This window comes from Empidonax traillii, unplaced genomic scaffold, assembly GCF_003031625.1.
Source record: "Empidonax traillii isolate 1590-97213 ecotype Southwest subspecies unplaced genomic scaffold, ASM303162v1 scaffold1229:size276339, whole genome shotgun sequence".
NCBI classification, from domain to species: Eukaryota; Metazoa; Chordata; class Aves; order Passeriformes; family Tyrannidae; genus Empidonax; species Empidonax traillii.
In genome coordinates, this window is record NW_020956422.1 from 6,904 (window position 1) to 25,899 (window position 18,996).

At 52.9% G+C, this 18,996-nt stretch overlaps 1 protein-coding gene across 3 annotated transcripts; it reads left to right on the forward strand.

Moving 5' to 3' along the window:
* The first annotated feature begins 11,197 nt into the window (after positions 1 to 11,197).
* On the forward strand, positions 11,198 to 17,235 carry OSR2 (odd-skipped related transciption factor 2). Of its 3 annotated transcripts, XM_027905983.1 has the most exons (4): positions 11,198 to 11,362; positions 14,271 to 14,997; positions 15,664 to 15,763; positions 16,471 to 17,235. In XM_027905983.1, exons 2-4 carry the CDS (start codon positions 14,342 to 14,344, stop codon positions 16,651 to 16,653), a joined length of 939 nt encoding a protein of 312 aa, XP_027761784.1. In that variant the 5' UTR covers positions 11,198 to 11,362; positions 14,271 to 14,341; the 3' UTR covers positions 16,654 to 17,235. The 3 variants fall into 3 exon arrangements, with proteins under 3 accessions (XP_027761784.1, XP_027761783.1, XP_027761785.1); XM_027905982.1 differs by lacking the exon at positions 11,198 to 11,362 and having other exon boundaries at positions 14,184 to 14,997; XM_027905984.1 differs by lacking the exon at positions 11,198 to 11,362 and having other exon boundaries at positions 14,184 to 14,997; positions 16,553 to 17,235.
* Positions 17,236 to 18,996: the final 1,761 nt, after the last annotated feature.

Below are 18,996 nucleotides of genomic sequence, written 5' to 3' on the forward strand. Positions count from 1 at the left end.
ATACTCCTCTTTCTGAATAAAACCCAGAAATCAATGAGGTCAGCAGCAAAATTGATGAGATTTTTGATCTCTGTCCATGTCTGCACATAAAGACCTGCAACAAATCTTGCATTTTCACAGACTTCCCTTTACCAAGGGAAAGTAAATTGTTCTGCCCTTGCCCTTTTCTCAGTAGGACCGTGACAAAGTCCCAAAGTCACACTGATGGTAGGGACTGCCATGGCCATGCCTGATTTCAAAAGCCAGAAGTAGATGTACCTAGTGTGAGGTTTTCCCCTGCCAGTGAGGGAAAACAGTATCCAAATTAACAGAATAAGCAGAAACAACTGTAGAGTGAAACCTGCATTCCCAGTGAAGCCATAATGGGGACACTCACTCTTTACTGTGTGTATGTACAACCAGTATCTTCTCTAAACACAAAAAAAAAAAAAAAAAAAAAAATTCTTTGTAGAGTGAGATGAATTCAACAGAGTGTCTGAGTGTCACCCAAGGAAGCTGGTTAAGGCAATATGTGAATTTAAGATTAACCTTTTGCTTTTCACGGCGTTGGAGTGTGTGCTTATCAGGGAAGTTTTATGTTTGAGGTTCAGGGAGACGGTGATGGCCACGTCCTCTGAATGCTTTCAGATGACTGATTTTCAAAATGCTGCTGGCATTCTTCCAGCCAGAGGCCTGGCCATTAGATAAGCTTAACATTATGATGGCCATTTGCAAAACAGATGAGAGCAGAAATAACAAGAGGAAATGAGAAACCTAAGAAACATACTGGAACTCTCTGAAAATAAAGACCTAAGCTTGGAAGGAAAAGTCTTAGATCCTTCCCCTGAAAGAAAAACTGTTGGGCATAAATTTACAGCTGGTAAAACTATAGCCACTATCCCAAGAGAGATAAAAGTACTGGCTGAAACAAGACCACCAGCTTCAAGAAATCTAGGAAACATTACACTAGCTTCCTGTGTGAGAGTCTACACAAAAGTTTTTAGGTGTTGCCAGGTAGGATCCGTTTGCTTCTGCTTTCAGGTGTTGTTTGGTGGTGGTTTTTTTTTTAATAATGAAGGCCATAGCCCTCCTGGTTAAGAACGCTGATTAATAGTCCCTTGTTTGCCAGTATTTAAGTTGTGTTACATGTTGGAGTATTATGCTACCAGAAGATTTGACTGATATCATTTGGCAGATCCTGTGGTGGCCATTCACATCATCCTTCCAGCTGCCTCTTCTCCCTCTCTGGAAATTACTGTTTCTGAAAGTGGCTTGGCAAAAGGGATCATATCTGTAGTTCAGCAATCCTTGTTCAGCCAGATGCCATAATGCAAACTTGCATGCAGAGATAGCTGAAGGACATTCATTTTTGTTCTGCATTTAATAGCTGAAGTCTCCTTTGCACTGGCATTTGGAAATGTTATGAGCAGTGATCCTTGGTTATCATATTTTCACTATCAGGCTTTCACATGGCAGTGGAAGTGATGTGGTAGAAACAGGAATGGGGCTCTCTACGCTGATAATTTCCTGGCAGAGAAAAAATATTAAGTCATCCTTTTTTAATTGAATAGCCTCACCTGAGTAAATATTCTAGCAATTCCAATTTTTAATTTTATTGCCATAGTCTATTGCTCAAGCTGTGTTTTCTGACTCTGCAGCAATAACAGTACTATGTGCACATGAAGATTTTTCAAACTGACATTGTATTTGGTTCCATTTACATATCCACATATAATCTGCATAACATTATTAAATCTTTCCTGTACATTATTTAGCCTCTGGGATCAAATGAAATTATACATAACTGGAACTCTTTGGACTTTGACAGATGTCCTCTGGCAGATTTTTTGTAACTGCTTTCAGCTATTTTCTTGGCCTTTTCCTGGAACTGGACATGTCTCAGCTGCTCTGGTGGAAAACGCTAACCTCTTAGCTTTTAAAGATGATAAAAGTGGGTTCAAGTTACTGCACTGGACTTTGAACTGAAATTACTTGAAGCAAAGGTATGGTCCTTTTTACCAGCTCACCTACAGGAAGAGTAATGCTTCATAGACAGCTGTCAAAGGGGTTGGGAAGGTTTTTCTCTCCTAAAACATTGGAGGGCATGATAAAAATACTTAACTTTTGCAGCTCTGTTTTTTAATCATATAGATTTTTCTGAGATCAATCTGCTTTGTTGGCTGTCTCCTACCATGGGTTATGAAGTCATCCTAAATAATACTGTACCTAGACAGTGCACAGTTTGTTTCCTTCCATCTGTACACCTGTGCAAGGCTTTTTATGTGTGGGAGAGCTTTTTCTACCTTGTGTATTTCATAAATAACCTCTTTGCTAAAGAGAAGCCTGGACTTACTATCTCTGCCTAAGTTACTACACGTCTTACAGATTTAGAGCAAATAAAAATAATCATCCCAGCATCCCTCATTTGGTTTTTAAAACCTCTGTATCAACCATTTCATACAGCAAAACCCCCACACCATCACATTTTGATGAGTTCAGGCATTTTTTAACAACTGAGAATTTAAATCTGTGAATAAACTGAAGAATGTGTCACTGCCTTCAAGAAGCATACTTTCATTTTAAGAAACCACAGCTGCAACAATAAGATGGAAATTTGACACACTCTAGGTTGAAGGTGGCAAGGATTAAAGGTATGGAACTAAAAAAAAAGAGCCCTATGCTGTTGAACAGAATATGGGACATAAATCAATGACTAAGTTTGGCTAAGCTTTGCCTTATGGAAGTATGCAGCATTGCAGCTCTGTAGTTATCAGTATTTGTCATCTTGAGTATCAGTACACATGCCAGATGCAAAAGAGGGGCCCAGAGAGAACATGGGGGATGAGGAAAATTAATAATTTCAGTGACAATTTACAGTATTTTGATGTGAAACAGAACTTCTGTAATATTTCAAGGGGCTTACATATATATATATATATATATGAACAAAAGCTGTTGGAAATAAGCCTTTGACTTCAAAATGTGCCTGATTAAAAAGAATACTGATAAGAATTAGGACAAGAACAGCTGGAACTTTGATTGCAGTTATGCTTTCTTCTGGATGTTTACTTCTAGATCACTTTTGCAGCTGCTTTTATCTATTCCTTAGAAGTTCTTGTAGATTTGAGGAACCATTAGCTGTAAAAGTAAACATCAGCTCTGGCCTGTTTTTATATATCTTATTGAAACAGTTGAGGGTGGGAAAGATAACATGAGACTAATGCTGAACTAGATGAGACTTAAGTGATGCTTTGAACAGCCTTTTAGCATTTCAGGCTCCACCTGTAACTCTAATAAAAAGTCAAGTATTTCTAATATGGTTCTTTACCAAGCACTTAGGAATTACCAAGATCTAGGAATTAAAATACTCTTTCTGGAACACCTAAATTTATGTATTACTGTGGTTCAAAGGACAGAATGCTTTCAGGTACGCCTTCCCTATCTAGGTACAGAGATGGGCCTTAAAACCAATTCTGCTGCCTTTCAGTATCTGTCATATATAAATATTATGCTTTGAATAAAACAGATCTGCAGTTTTGACTCCACTTCACTCTACTTTGTTATCGTAGTTGTTTAAGAGTTCTTTAATAATTGTGGTTTGTATTTGCTCAAGAGCTGCCTGTTTGGAGACTTGGAGAAAGGTCAGGGTTAACCCTGCTTAACCTTAGCTAATGACCTTTATTGGTGGTCTCCTTTTCAGATCTCAGGAGTGTTAGCAATGCTGCTGTGGACACTGACTGACTTTCATGCCAGCTCCCGCTGAAATAAACACACTGTTGTACTGACTTGATGCTTCTTCCCAATAGAAATTCTTACTATGCTACACTGGTCAAAGCCCTCTGGTCAAAGACACTGAGACTCTCTATTTTCAGGTTTCACAAAGAATTCGAGCACAAGATATATTTTGTTCATAAATCCTGTCAGGTGGCTTCATCAGTCTTCTTGTGGGACCATTCCTGGATTCAGAAAATAATTTTTCATTTTCTATACTCAGCTTTCATTTCTCTCTCCTGAGAATTTCTGTTAAGGATGGAGATTTCCTCACAACTCTCCATAGGCACTCTCCTTAGGCTCCCTGAAAGCCCCTGGTCTTGCAGATGCCATAGATCCTTGCTCTTATTGCATTCCTTGTCCCAGGGTCTCTGCAGCCTCCTGAAACAGCAGAGTGCTGTACTTTCACAGGCAGGCTCCATCCAGCAGTTCAGAAATAGGCAGATTCATGACAACAGTGAAATTCAAAAGCTCCTGGTTACGTTTGAACACCAAGTCATCATCAGGACAAATGAAGTTGAAAAGGGGAATATATATTACACTGGAAAGTTTGTGATTTGGCTGACAGTTTCTCTTTCCCCTTTTCACTGAAGCTGAAAATAAGAGGCCTCGAGTCAGTTCTGTTTCTGCTGCAGTGTCACGTCCTCAGCTTTCAGCACTTCTCCGGTGCTAAAATGAGTTCTGGTGCTGAAATGAATGAGATTTGTATTTTTCCAGGAAACAGTTCCCAAAGTGAAATTTGAAAGAATAGCATAAAAACTAATAATTTTCACCAGCCTACCATGGGTGGGCAAGTCAAATAAATGAAATAGTTAACGCAAACAAGGCAGACCTGCAATAATCATGGATATTGTTTATGAGGTGGACCATGCCATCTACTATGGACTAAACCAGGAAAAGTGCCATTCACTATCTTCATCCTATCCTTTATCCTTCCCTTCACTGCACCTTACCCCTGTGGGGTCTGTGAAAGGGAACTAAGGAGGGCAACCAGAAAGTGAGTCCCCTGAGCAGGGACCTATACCACCACAGGAACAGAAAACAGAAGTCCATGAGCAAAGGTGGAAACCCACTGCTGGGGCTTCACTCTGACTCATCCTGTTTCACATGCTCTCAGCCCATTGCTGACTCACAATACCCAGAGACCAGAGGCTGTTTGCCATGACACACTGCGTGTCTTCTTCTAAGCAAATTGACCTAGAGCAAAACCACGACAAGGGCTCATCTTGAAGAGAAGGGAAATGAGATAGAAGAATATTCTTTACCAGAAAGTTTTCTGGTCCATGCCCAGCTCAGTTCCACTCTTGAACTGATCTGTAACTGTTGCTTTGACTGTACTCCAGAGTGATCTTGCCCTGATCTTTCCCCACAGTGGCTGTGGAGAGTTCATGGAGAAAAAGGGCTCTTCTTCCCATGCCACAAGCTAGATTCAAGCTGTTCTGCACTGCAAAATCTCTAAGGTGTATCCATTAGCATCACATCCACAGACTTTGTTTTGGAGCAACTGTCCTTTCACCCAACAGGATGATGCACATAGTGGCGCTATGAGGTGGCAGCAGAAGCTGAAGAGAACACCAGCACTTAAGGCAAAAACAAGGTAGTCATACAGATGACACAGCCAACAACTTAACTCATGGAAAAGGATATAAAAGCAGGAACGATGAAAATTCTTGCCTAGGACAGAAACTGTTCTTGGATCTTTTATAAACTTTTTTATTTAGTTTGTTTATTTTTATGAGGCAATCTGAAAATAATATCCCTGATTCAGTAAATATTTTAAATCAGCAGCAAAACACATATTCAGCAGGTGACTTTGGCATATAAAGACATTGAAGCGCTGCTTAGATACTGCCCCAGGTAGCATTGAACTTTAGCATGTGCTTAAATGTTTTTTGGGTCTTATCCAAGTAGAGATACAGGGTGACTGCAGCCTTGGCAGTGTCTTTAAGAGTTTTCGAGTGCCTTACCCCGTTAAGCTTTCTCTCAATTTCCTCGTATTTCAGCAATCTTCAGTAACTTAGCCTTTAAAAACCCCGATTGTATTAAGGACAGGATTTCATCAGTAAGGTTTGGACATTCTAGGGGTCAGTCTGCCCAGGAACAATTGGTACTCTTTTGTAATAACAATTAATGTCCTTCTCTTTGAATTAGGTGCCACAAACAATGGACAAAACCACACAGAGATTAATATACACATTGTGCACAACTGTAAGTGATGGTTTGCATATGGTTGAACCGTGCTTGTAATGCTCTGAAAATATCTGAAATGCTCCACAGTATCCTGGTTTATAACATATCCTTCACCACAGTTTACACATTGAGAATGCATGCTGAAAACAGGAAACACATATGTAGAGGGTAGGTAAAAGGGGATTACTGTATACATGCATTCGACAGAATAGTCCCAGTTTAAGAGTATCATAAGCATCAGGCTTGCATAAACAAATCAGTGCTTAACCCGCAGATGTATCTAATGACCATATGGATTCTGCATGTTTACAACTGGAAAAAACACTCTGAACTTTTCTATTGTTTGCTGACTTACACTCTATAACATTAATTTTATTTGAGAAATCAAGTTATTCACTGGGATATAGCAAATTCTTAAAAGGAAATTGAGTTATTTAATATACGCCACAGGACAAGATGTATGGGCCCTGTTCTCTGGTGCCTTGGAGTTCTCATGTCCTAGGTGAGTTACGAGGCATGCGACCAAATGTACAACTGCATTTCTTCAACCAATTTATTGCTTATACACAGTATTTCTTTTAGATTTCCCTCCTAACAGTTGGCTCTGAGATTGCAAACTTCGTGATCCTTTCAGCCTGAGGCAGCTGCAGAACTTCATCGTAGCCTGAAACCCCCCTTTAAGCAGGAGCAGAGCGTACAAGCCCATGGTCATGCAGCAGGCAGGCGGCCCTGAAGCTCTGCCGACCTTCACCTTACAGGCTGTCCTTTGGCACGGCTGCCAAGAGAGAGGTAAAATGCCATCACGAGAGAGTAAGCAAAGCCTGCCAGACTGGGGACCCTCTGCTGTCCCTGGGCTCAACTTGCCGGAGGGTAGCGGGAGGGCGGTGAGGTACGGAGCAATAAGACAGGGGCTCATGTGTGATCGGTGTCTGTGCTTCCACAGCACAGCCCTGCTCAGTGTTTCAGTGCTGACGGCAGGAAAGACTTTAGCCAAAAGGCTGCTTAAACCAAACTATAGTGAGGTAGGGCATGTTGTATTTCTTTACGTCTTGACAACTGCTCACTTCAGGCACCACAAAAACCTCTCATTGTTGATGGCGGGGGAAGGAACACTTTAAGCTGGAAAAGTCGATTTGTCGAGGGCTCGGGGCCCTCCGTCTATGCAAAGTGGTAACACCGCAGCGAGCGGCTTCCTCTCCGCGGTCCCCGCGGCACCGGCGGCCGCCTCTGCATCCTTCGTCGCCCCATCCGCCCCGCGCTACTGCCCCGCGGCAACAGCTGCGGCACAGCGCGCAAGTTCCGCGGGATGAGCGGCCCCCACCGCCGTGCACACGGAGAAGCCGATCTTCGCCAAGGGCATTTTGACACTTCTGCGGTGTCCGACTGGGGGCCGGCAGCCGTCGGGAGCGGGGAGGGGGGCACGGCCGCTGCCGCGGCCGGAGAGGAAAAGCCCCTGGGCCTCCGTGCTCCCTAGCGAGGGGAAGGCGAGGAGGAAGCACCCGTCGGGCTGGCTGTGGTGGTAATGCACTTAGGGGAGGCGTCGGGGCGGGCCGCGGAGCCGCGGGTGGTGCGGTTGGGCCCGCTCCCTATCGCCCAGGGGCGGCCTTGCGGCCCGGACCGCGGGCAGGGGCCACAGGCGTGGGGCTGGCGGGGCTTGCGCGCCCGTGGGAGAGGCGGGCGGCATCCAGCCCGCTGAGGCCGTTGCGTGCTTAATTGCTTTCTTCTTTCATGGAAATTATTCGCAACGATGTTCTACGGGGATCTGAGTCGGAGGAGAGAAAAGGGGGACTCTGAGCTGGAGTTTCATCGGCGATAAGCCCCGGAGCCTGCCAAGCGCCGCGTCCCCGGCCGCCTACGCCTGTTTGTCAAATCTTGGCATTTCCTGACTGGTTCATTAAAAAACAAAACAAAATATCCCACCCCAATAAATCGGAGCTAAGTCGGTGATGATTTAGTCACCCAGAAACACCAAAGGAGTCAGATGTCAGTTCGACGGGCGGTCACTGTTTTCCTTAAAATAAAAGAATTAAGCCCTCGGTCTGTAGCCCGAGTCGTTTGCAGCACAGGCCTGTCTGTTGGCCGGGGTAGCCTGGGGCTGGACCCGGTCCGCGGGTGCCCAGCTCTGCCCTGCGCGCCCCGGCAGCGCTCCCCGAGTCAGCGACCGTCGAGGGCCGTCGGAGCGCCTCCCAAATCAGGGTGCGGCGGGATTGTGCTCCCCTTCCCTTTGGCGTAGCCCCGGTCGTGAGCCGGCCCGGATACCCGCTGCCCTTCTCCCTCCAGCGACGTCTGTGGGCACAACTCCAACCCCCTCTGAAAATTCATTTTCGCGGGGATGAGTCCCCAGCGACCGCAGCCCCCCAGTGCCGACAGCGGCGGTCTGAGCCTCTCGGTGCGCGCATCGCGCACTGCAGCAGCACACGGTGTCCCGCGGGAGGCTCCGCCAAGCGCCACCGCGGGGCCTCGCTGCCGTCTCACGGACGCATTTCTGTGCTCAAAGGGGGGGATGGTCAAGGTTTGCCCCAGGTTTCACGGCCGCAGAGGAACTGCTTTAATCTGTTCATCGCAACGAGAACAAGCACTGCCTATCTCCTTGGACGGAATCCAGCGCTCCGGATGTATATTTTTGGGGGGCGGGGGAGGAGAGAGTAGGGGTAAGGCTGAGATGACCGGCAGGACTCGCGGGTGGGAGAAGGCAGTGCGGGCTAAGCCCCCGGATGCCCGAGGATAGCGGTGCTACCTCCGCCCCTCACTGAGGCTCCGCGCCGCTCCCGGGCAGAGCTCTACACTGGGCCGAGACACCCACCTAACGCGCTGAGTCCGCCAGGACTCCCACCCAACGCGCCCGGTGGCCGCGGGGCCGCAGCAAGAGACGGTGCCGTGGCGGACGGAGCGCGCAGGGCCCCGCGCCGACCTGCAGGCGGCACTGCAGCACCGCGGGCCGCCGCCGCCGGGCACTGCGGGGTCCCGGGCGCTTCCCCCGCACCGCCCGGCCGTGCCCGCGCCCGGCCCGGGCATAGCGGGGCGGCTGCCCCGCCGAGGGGGAGTAAGACCCGTGGAGCGAGAGGCTCCTGCCCGACGTGGACGCGGAAAGGTGACGCGGGACCGGTGGCCCGTGCCCCCTCTGGTGTCACCCTCGCTCGACGGCTGTCCGCTCCCCGGCGTGCGAGCGACCTTGGCCTCCGCCGGGTGCCGAGGCGCCGCGGCAGCATGGGCGGGCCACGCCGCCGGCTCTCGCACCTGCCGGCCGGGCCGAGCGGAGCTGTGACGGGGTCACCGGGAGCTCCCCGGTCAGCGCAGTCTTGCGGGGCGGCAGTGCTGCGGATGGTGAGAGAGCGCGGCTTTACCCGCTCCCGGCGCAGCCGAAACTATCAGGAACGCCCGGGCAGCAACCCCAGACCGCGCCGTCCGTCTCCCGAGTTAACTCCGCTTTGAGGCTTTTTTCCTTGCCTGGTCGCTTTGGGATTTGGGTTCCGTTGTCTAGTGATTTTTTTTAAATTTCTTTTGGGTTGGTTTTCCTTTATACATAGATAGATAGATAGATAGAAAATTATTTATTTATATTTTTCCCCGGCAAGCATGGCTTATTTTTTCCTTACTGTAAAGGGCAAGAAATTAAATTTCTCCCGAAACAATCTCCCTTTGATCCTTCTGTCCGGGGGGATTGTTCTTGATATCCACAAGCCAGCAGCGGGGGGAAGAAATTGCAGCTGTAAAGTTCCCCTTTCACTTCGTTCTTGAAGCAACTGGCCTCTTTCTAGAAAGCAAAAGAGAGAGGATAAGGGTCCCTGCCCTGCGCCCTACCGGAGCCCCCCAGCCCCACCGCGGCCAAGTCCTCGCCCCGCGCAGGCTCCCGCGGTCGCCCGTACCCATGTCGCACCCAGCATGTGGGAATTTCTCCTTCTCTCAGAATTGTGAACCTCCTATCCTTACTGCCCGAGAGAAGAAGTGCTATTTATTTGGGACGTCTGGGGCATTTTCGAAGCAAGGATTTTTGAAAAGAAACGAAAAATAGCCCCGGTGGCCGGAGGCAGCCGCGGGCTGCAACGTGCGCCAGCCTCGGCTGCGCTTCGCTGTGAAGGGACACCGCCGGCTCCTATTTCCCTCTTTGATTATTTTTTTTCTCTGCACACTAAAAGGATTAAAAATCTCGTTGGAGCCGTCACTTGTGTTCTCTTCCTCAGGCTCGAACTAACGAGCATAGACCCTACCTCTGAAAAATTTTCATAGCTGTCCTTTAAGGTCCATTTTCCCCCACGTCTTTCCGTACTTTTCAAATCCTGGTTCCAATTTCTAGTCCAGATTATAAATTAAATTCCCCATACATGTGATTTAAGTAATGCACAGAACAAGATAACGTTACAGATGAAAATGTGACTGAAATTCACCATGTGCAACCACCATGTATTGCGGCTGTCGACGAACGTGAATAGAGCGCTCTAATCAGGAAATTTGAAGAGGGTCACGAAGGCCCCATTTAGCAGTAAATTCCCCGTTAATAAATCGAAACTGCTTTCGAAACTGTGTCTGTTCCAGGTAGGGATTGTGTGCTTAGTCACCGAGCACGGGGTTGCCTCCGCAGAGATTCTCTTTGGGAATCTGCCTTTAGGCGCCTCAATCGCAATGGAAGGGTAGCGCTGAGTTGCTGAAGGGTGGATCCCCAGGGCGACTCGACATGACGGCCACGAAGCCATTTGGATGTGAGCTTTAACTGCAACCCCCCCTTGGAGACGTAGGCACCCACAAAAACCCACGCTCTGGCTTTGGGGGAGTTATTTTAGATATTTAAGCCACTTATGTCACCCCGACTGGGGCACGCAGGCAGGTGGCCGAGGCGGGCAGTGAGGCGCAAGGAGTGCGCAAATCTCCGCGACCGGCAGCAGGGCGAGAGGCGTCGGGATTTTCGCAGAGAGAAAAGTCACCTTAGGTGACGCGGGGAAAGCGGGGGGCGTCCTGCCCCTTTAAAGCCCAGTTGCTACCCAAACACAAGTAAACAGTGGGGCCGGCGCGGCGGGGCGGGCCGGGGCCGCAGCCGGGGGCGGTCCCGTCCCGTCGGGGCGGAGCGGCGCGGCCCCGAGCGCAGGGCTGAGCGAGCCGCGGGGTGGGCCGGCGGCGGCGGCGGGCGGGCGGGGACAGCGCTCCACGCCACTCACCGCTGAAATGTGATGGACCGGGCAGGGGGCGGCTCAGACTCGCGCCGAGCCTCGCCGGGGTCGAAGGCGGGAGGCTGCGGGTGGGTGGCGGCGGTCTATGCCGGGGCCCCGGGACCGCCTCGGCCAGAGCTCCCAGCCGCTCAGCCCTCCGCAACATGCCGTCCGCCGCCGAGCCCCGGCCCCGCTGAGCGCCTTCGCTGTGGATCTAATGTCTCCGTGAAGGTGCCGTGGCCGCCGCCTCAGCGTTGCCCCGGGAGGAGCAGCAGGCTTCGGTAGGTGACTGGCTCCCCCGGCCCGCCCTGCCCACTGCCGTCGGCGGGAGCGGGGCGGCCGCCCCGAGAGCGAAGCGTCCCCTCGGCCAGGAGCGCGGGACCGCCGGGCTTACTTTCAGTTCGCAGCTCCGCGGCAATTTGGGATGCGGGTGCCCCCCGCATGCCGCGGGCCCGTTGGTGTGGGGCCAGGCGGGGGCTTCACGGAGCGCGCAGCCCATGTCCTTCATGAGAAATTCCTAGCGGGGAGAAGCCCGTCCGTGCGCGGACAGCGGGGCTGATCCGCGGGTGCCACTGGGGAAATCCTCGGTGCGTGGAAACACCTGGCTGCGCCGGGACCGGCGGTCGCGGCTTCTAGTGGGGCCGGCGGGGAGCGAAGGCGACCCAGGGCCCACCCGCTCCCCGGGAATGACGGCAGCGCCCTCGGGGCACGGCCCGACCCCGCCGCGGGAGGATGGGGAGCGTCGGGCGGGCCAGCAGGTCGGAGGCAAGCAGGTAGAAAGGAGTGTCCTGCCGAGGCACCGGGCTTAATTTAATTAAGCGCTCTGAATGGAAAGGGAAAAGGAAGTGCCAAAGTTTAAATAACATCCGTTTTTGGTTGACTTTCTTTCCCCCCGCCCCAACGCACCTTGTTATAAATGGCGTTAAAATCACGTAGGAAGGCACTTTATGGTATTTTTTTAATAAAGTTACCTCCGAATAAAAATAGTAACAGATGTACCGCAGTTCAAACAGCATTGTAGTTTTAAAAGTTTCTCCCTTAAAATGCGGATTTCGCGTTTAGAATAGTTTTGTCAGACTTGATTGTTTGACACGAAAACGAGCGTCATGCAATGACACCCCCACACATGGCCACCAAACGCGGCTGTAACAGAGGGAGCTCTGCCCTACAGAAACAGTGTCCCTCCCTCGGTCATAGTTCCCAGCCGATGGCTCCGAAATCCAGCCGCAGGCAGCAGGGATGGAGGCAGGAGCCACGGGAGCAGCCAGCGAAAAGCGATTTTATTGCTTCTGTGTCGGTTCCTGGCGGAAAGCGAATAGGAACTCACACTACGACATCTTTAAAAATAAGTCTCTATATATAACCATCCCCCTCCAACAAAACGAAAAGGTCGCCATATATAATAGGTCGTATCGATAACACTGTCCCCGGTGTCGATACAATCACAAACGAGAAAAACTGGGCAGCAGCAGAGGAAGCCCTGGGGAGCCACGACTCGAGGAAAACGAAAACAGGGGTATGCAGCACTGCAGCTCAAGCCTGACCTCCTTGCCGCAATTTTTTTCCCCAGTGGGCCAACTGTGCGGTGCCACAAGCGGAGAGGAAAAGTGTTTTAGGAAAAAAAAATCGAAAAGTATCTTTCCAGCCAGAGGGTGCCCGGTGTCAGCGGCGTGGCCCGAGCCAGGAGCGTTGGTGAGGGCTGCGGGGCGGTGGCGGCCCGGGGGACAGGGACGCCTCTCCCGGAGCGGGGCTCTATGCTCGGAGTTTCTTTCATTTTTGTTGTTGTTCTGGGGGTTTGGTGTAGGATTTTGGCAGGGGGAGGGTCTCTTGTTTACTTTGGAAACTTCGCCTTGCCAGTCCTTCCACACAAATCCCAGGAGGTGCTGGGGCACCCTCGGCCCTACCTCTTGTTTACAGGCCCGGAGAGACCCCGGCGCTTGCTTTGGCCGCTTTCCTGGGTCGCGGCAGCGTCTTGGCTGCTGGAAGTGAACCCTCAACCAACGCAAAAAAAGGAAACGGCAAGGGCTTGCCCCCCGCGCTGATGCCCCCCTGCCCTGCGGGAAGGGACCATCTCCCCGGAGCCACTGAAGGGACTCCCCGTGCGACGGGAGCAGCGGGCCCGGCGGTTTCGGTTGAGTGGGCTGAGTGAAACCCTCTGACAGTCACACACCGCTCATTAGCTCACGGTCCCGCCGCTCCGGCGGAGGTCCCGGCCTGGGAATGGCCGAGGGGGTGCGGGGTACTCGTCCTCACTCCGTCCCACCTGGGCTGCCCTCGTCCTTCTTGGCCCTGCGGGACGGAGGGATCCGGGTGCGGGGCAGCGCCATGCGGGGCGGCCCTTGGCGGACCGGGGAGGCCTCCGGGCCGGCCGCCCTCCTCGCCGCTGATGGGATGGCTGCGGCGCGGGGGGCTGGGTAGGAGGTGTGCGTGAGGGGCCGGGGCTCCTTTTCTCTCCTTCGGTTATCTTGATAAATGAGTTGTTGTTGAAGCAAGAAAAATAAGCAACCGAGCTGGGATGAACGCAGGGTTTATTTCCCCTTCCCCCCCACCCCCGCTCCCTCACGGGCCTGCCTCGGCCCTCCGTGAGCACCCTGCTCCATCCCGGGGAGGCCCCAGCCAGGAGGGGTCGGGGTCGGGGCCTCTGCGCCCGCGGGAGGCCGGGCGGAGGGTGGGAGCGACGCCGGGGGCCGGGTCGGCGCGGGGGGCAGGAGGGAGGGGGCTCGGGAGTCCCAACAGTGGGCGCTGCGGGGGTCGGCGGCGGGGAGACGGGAAGCAGAGGGGCTTCGGCCCCGGCCCCGTCTCCGTTCCGTGTGTATTTTTCCACCATTCGTTTAATTTGAATCTGCAGCGCCTTCGGTTGGCTCCGCATTGGGTTTTCTCCTTTCTATTTTAATTTGGGGTGGATGGTTTGAGACAGATTTTCTTTTTTCTTTTTTCTTTTTTTTTTTTTTTTTTACGCTTTAGCTTCTTCGGTCTAAGCGATCGCGCCGTGGGTCAGTATCGGCCGCCGGCCCGGGCGGAGGGCGGGAGCCTGGGCTGCGGCGCGGCGGCAGGGCCGCGGCAGGGCAGCGCACCGGAGCCGTGCCTGGCCCTCCCTGGCTCGGTTGCTGCGTTCGCCTCGGCTAAGGGGGACCACGCTGTTCTTAGTAAAAGTCTCTTTCCCCTCCTTTCTCCCTTTTTTGTTCTTAGGATTTTCTCCCCGTCTCGGAAGCCCAGCAGAGGCACCAGCTGCTCCGCCGGCCCGCGCCTGCCCCGGGAAGATGGGAAGCAAGGCTCTGCCAGCCCCCATCCCTCTGCACCCGTCTCTGCAACTCACTAACTACTCCTTCCTCCAGGCTGTGAACACCTTCCCCGCAGCTGTGGACCAGTTGCAAGGTCTGTACGGACTCAGCGCCGTGCAAACCATGCACATGAACCACTGGACATTGGGCTACCCCAATGTGCATGAAATCACCCGTTCCACCATCACGGAGATGGCGGCCGCGCAGGGCTTGGTGGACTCCCGCTTCCCTTTCCCCGCGCTCCCCTTCGCCACGCACCTCTTCCACCCCAAGCAAGGGGCCATCGCCCACGTCCTCCCAGCGTTGCACAAGGACAGGCCCCGCTTTGACTTTGCCAACCTGGCCGTGGCCGCCACGCAGGAGGACCCCCCGAAAGTGGGGGAGCTCGCCAAGCTGAGTCCCGGACTGGCCTCGCCTCTGACGGGCATCAGCAAGCTGTCTCCGGACAGGAAGCCCTCCCGCGGCCGCCTGCCCTCCAAGACGAAAAAGGAGTTCATCTGCAAGTTCTGCGGCAGGCACTTCACCAAGTCCTACAACCTCCTCATCCACGAGCGGACCCACACGGACGAACGACCTTACACCTGCGACATCTGCCACAAGGCTTTCCGGAGGCAGGACCACCTGCGGGACCACCGGTGAGGGACCACCAGGACCGGGGCCGGGTCGAGGGGAGCCGGGGTAGGGTGAGCCGCTCGGGAGGGGGTGGGGGATGAGGCTGAGCCGGTCCGGGAGCTCCGGGCTGAGCCACCTAAGCAGCAGGAAGAATTCCCGCTCCGACTCCGCGGCTGCGGAGAGACCACGGCAGCCGAAACCTGCTCTCTGCGTGGGACGGGCACCTGCCTGAGGGAGAAGCGGGAGGGTTCACACCCGGAGAGGAAACCCCCGGGGCTTTTGTGCTTCTGAAGCGCGACCCTGGGGGGTGCGGAGAGCAGGACGGGGCGCAGGTGGGCGCTTCCCCGCTCGCCCTCCCCTCTCATCTGCGCACCCCGCTGCCGGTGCCGAGCGGCGCCTGCGGCCACAGGGCGGAGAACCCTCTTCGCCTTCGGAGAAGAGCGATCTCGTGTCCGGTCGGCGGCATAGATGCTGTCCCGGTTTGGCACCGGAGAGTGCACTCACACTTCGATACGAATTATTACAAATGTTTTGAACCGTTAAAGAAGCTTAACCATAAACAGAATTATGAAGGAGGGAGGAGCAGGGTGAGGGATTTTGAGGGGAATTGGGTTTGGGGGAGCGGGGCCTGGGAACGGGTGATCCCCGCGCCCCCGGCAGCGTTGCTCACCCCGCGGGTTGCCTTACAGGTACATCCATTCCAAAGAGAAACCCTTCAAGTGCCAGGAGTGCGGGAAGGGCTTCTGCCAGTCCAGGACCCTGGCGGTCCACAAAACCCTACACATGCAGGTGAGCCCGGCTCTCCCCGGCCTCTCCACGCGTGTGCCACCGGCACGGACATGGCCCGGCTCGGCTCAGCCCGCGGCGGGACAGGGGCGGTGGCCGCCGGGGGAACGGTGCTCTGTTGCGGAGGGGAGCGAGGGGAGAGAGTAGGCTCCGGCACTGGACGGCCCCGTGCTTCCCGGGGGAGGGCAGCCGTCGATGGTTACCTCCGCGGCCACGGGAGACCCGCGGAAAAACGGCAGCCGCGGGAGAAGGGCTTAAAGACACTGGGGACGCAGTTGGCGGCGGGGAGTGAACCCTGGGTTCGGGTTTGTCCACGCCGCTGCTTCGAGGCGTTTTTCGTTGAGGACTGAACCCTGCCCCGGCGGCGACGGCGGGCGCGGGGCGGCGGGATGCGGTGCGGAGCGGAGCGGTGCGGGGGGACCGCCGTGCCGGTCGGGCGGGAAGCAGGAGTACCGGAGCAGGAGGGCGGCGAGGCGACCGCTTTCCGTGCACGACAGGGGCGCGAAATGTCACGACGCGAGAAGTATAAAATAAGGCTTCTCGGGCAGGACAGGGCGAGGTGGGCGATCGCCCGCCCGCCCGGGATTGCTCTCGTTCGTGTCCACCCCCGATATCTCAATTTGTGCGTTGCGATGAGAAAAAGTGCAGTGATACGTTAAACCAGGTGGTTTGTGAAGGATTAATCCTTTGCTTGCTTCAAATCTGAACAGGAATCTCCACACAAATGCCCCACATGTGGAAGAACCTTTAATCAAAGAAGTAACCTGAAAACTCACCTTCTTACCCATACAGACATCAAGCCCTACAACTGTGAGCAGTGCGGCAAAGTGTTCAGGCGAAACTGTGATCTACGGCGGCACAGTCTAACTCACACCCCGCGGCAGGACTTCTAGAGCAGCCAGGGACCCGCGCCCGCTCCGGCAGCTCCAACTTGCCCACTTTACTAAAGGACTGTGTTGTAGGAACTCACAGACGGGCGCACACACATACACGGAGACACGCACGCAGATTCGGGGCCAAGCTTTCCTAACACATGTCTGCGAAACTCGTTTCGAGAGTGCGGACTGCAGGATCGGGCCCCTCTCCAACCCACACCCAAGCGTAAAGCTCATCTTGTAGATAATCGCGGCTCATTTTAGAGCTCTGTACAGAATATGGTTTTTAATTCGTTTGTTTGTTTTGTATCATGTCAGATGCACATCGACAACAAATCGAGGAGGCAAAGTATCTCTTAAAAGTGTATTTCAAAATAAATCCTTTTTTTTTTTTCCAAATACCTCCTGCCTTGTTGTATTATTCTCTGAATATCTGGGCTTTTTTTTTTCCTGCTGTGTCAATGCAATGGTAAAGCATATTGAATAAATTTTCTAGCTGGGTAATTGTACTGTCACAACAATTTTGGTGATCGCTTTTGTTTGGTCTGTTTCACTGTCGCTGTTGTGTTATCTATTGTTAAGTAAAATGAAAGTGCCTTATTTGAGAGTTTATAGCTCTATTACTTAATAGTATGAATGTCTAAATATTAACTTCTGTACTTCCCCCCCCCCCGAACGATTTAAAGAAAAGAAAAAAAAAAGACGAAAAAGAAAGAAATATTTGCAAATAAACAGATCTTAGGAAATAATGCATAGAGCCGTTCTTATGCCTAAGCGGCTTATTAGTAACTTATTTGCAATCAGCCCATATATTTTAAAAGTCATCCCTCTCTCGGGGATTGCAGCAGGCAGCCTACTGCCTGTAGACTTTGGACACGGGCAATACACCCACGTAGACAGGGACTTTATCCTGCAGAAGATGATTCTTTCCCGACAGCTCTGGAAGCAAACAGCGAGGTGCCCTCTGCCCGGGGCTCCTCCGCGGGTCCCTGACAGAGCTGCGGCGCTAAAACAGGGGACTCCAAAAACGTTCCCCTCCTCCATCTGTGCTGCCGAGCACAGGTCACTCCCAGGGGGTCGGACGGAGAGGCGCTGAGGAGAGGGACTGTTCCCTCCTCCGGGGAGATCTTCACCTCTGCGTGGGGGTGCCCAGCCACTCCCTGTCGAGGTGACTCTGGGCAGCTCGGCACGTCTACCCCATGGGCCGTACGCTCAGCGCCTGCACCGGGTATGCAGCTAGCAGGATGGTGGCACTGAACCACGGGCTCCCCTCCCCTGTCATCCTTGCAAGCCCTCACCAGTGCCTCTGGTGCCCTCTGGAAAAGGACATTTTCCCCGATGGTGACTTGGATATGCATCCCACTCCACTGGTCTTGTCACTTTTGGCACACTCCCCACAGTGTTTTGAGTAGTATGGGGCCCCTAAAGTTGTTCTATCACAGGCTGGGGGCACCCATCCTACCCTACTCCTCTGCCAAACTAAGGACTGGCTAAGAATGGTAGGGAGAAATCTTTCCCCCAGGCTCGGGGAACCCTGTCCAAGGGAAGAGCAATCCCTTGCACCACCTCAGTAGAGTGGGCTTCACTCCTAGGCCCCACCTAGTGGGATGCCATAACTCTAGGATGGTCCATCCATGGGGAGGGTCACAGATCCTAGCATGTCCAATGGGATCAGATGCTGACAGAGCTTGGGTGGTGGCACCGTCACCATACCCAACCCTCGCTGGTCCCATGGAGGGAACCACACTGCCTGAACCCTGTTAATGAGTAGCAAGTCAAAACCAGCAGCACTTGGGCTGTAGTCAGGCCGCTGGTGCAGAAAGGGCTGCATCATTGCCTGCACCTGCTTGTTATCTGTGCTGCATCCATAGAGGGCTACAATGCCCAACGCGGGCCAGGGGCAGAGACCCCCAAAATGGTCCTGTTTTGCACCAGACCGGGTAATCATGATTTCCACTGATGCAGAAGACACGGCAGTCTCAAACTCAGCCAGAATTTCTTAAGTAGTCAAGGCCTCTCTCTCCATCTGCTCCAGTCCAGAAAGATGAGGAAGTGAAAAATGTTTCTGCAGCAAGAAATACTGGTCTGCTGGCTGAAGAGAAGCCTCCCTAGTCAAAGAACCCTCCCTAGTGCTCTCTTCCTCTTCACCCCCTGTGACTTGCACCCACTCCTTTGCTCACGCCCTGTGACTTGCACCCATTCCTTTGCTCGGGTGCTGCACCTCTGGAACTGTCTTCTCCCCCCCACCCCGCCTTGTCCTATGGGCAGCCCGTATCCTCTCTCTTCAAGTGTGGAGCTCCTTGCTCCACACTGCTCCTCTTCAAAACTCTCTTCATGGTCACCTCTTACTCCCTCCTCATG

Coding starts and splice junctions, on each gene's coding strand:
- OSR2 (XM_027905983.1), top strand. CDS start 14,342: ATGGGAAGCAAGGCTCTGCCAGCCCCCATCCCTCTGCACCCGTCTCTG. Junction 14,998..15,663: donor GACCACCTGCGGGACCACCG/GTGAGGGACCAC, acceptor GTTGCCTTACAG/GTACATCCATTCCAAAGAGA. Junction 15,764..16,470: donor ACAAAACCCTACACATGCAG/GTGAGCCCGGCT, acceptor AAATCTGAACAG/GAATCTCCACACAAATGCCC.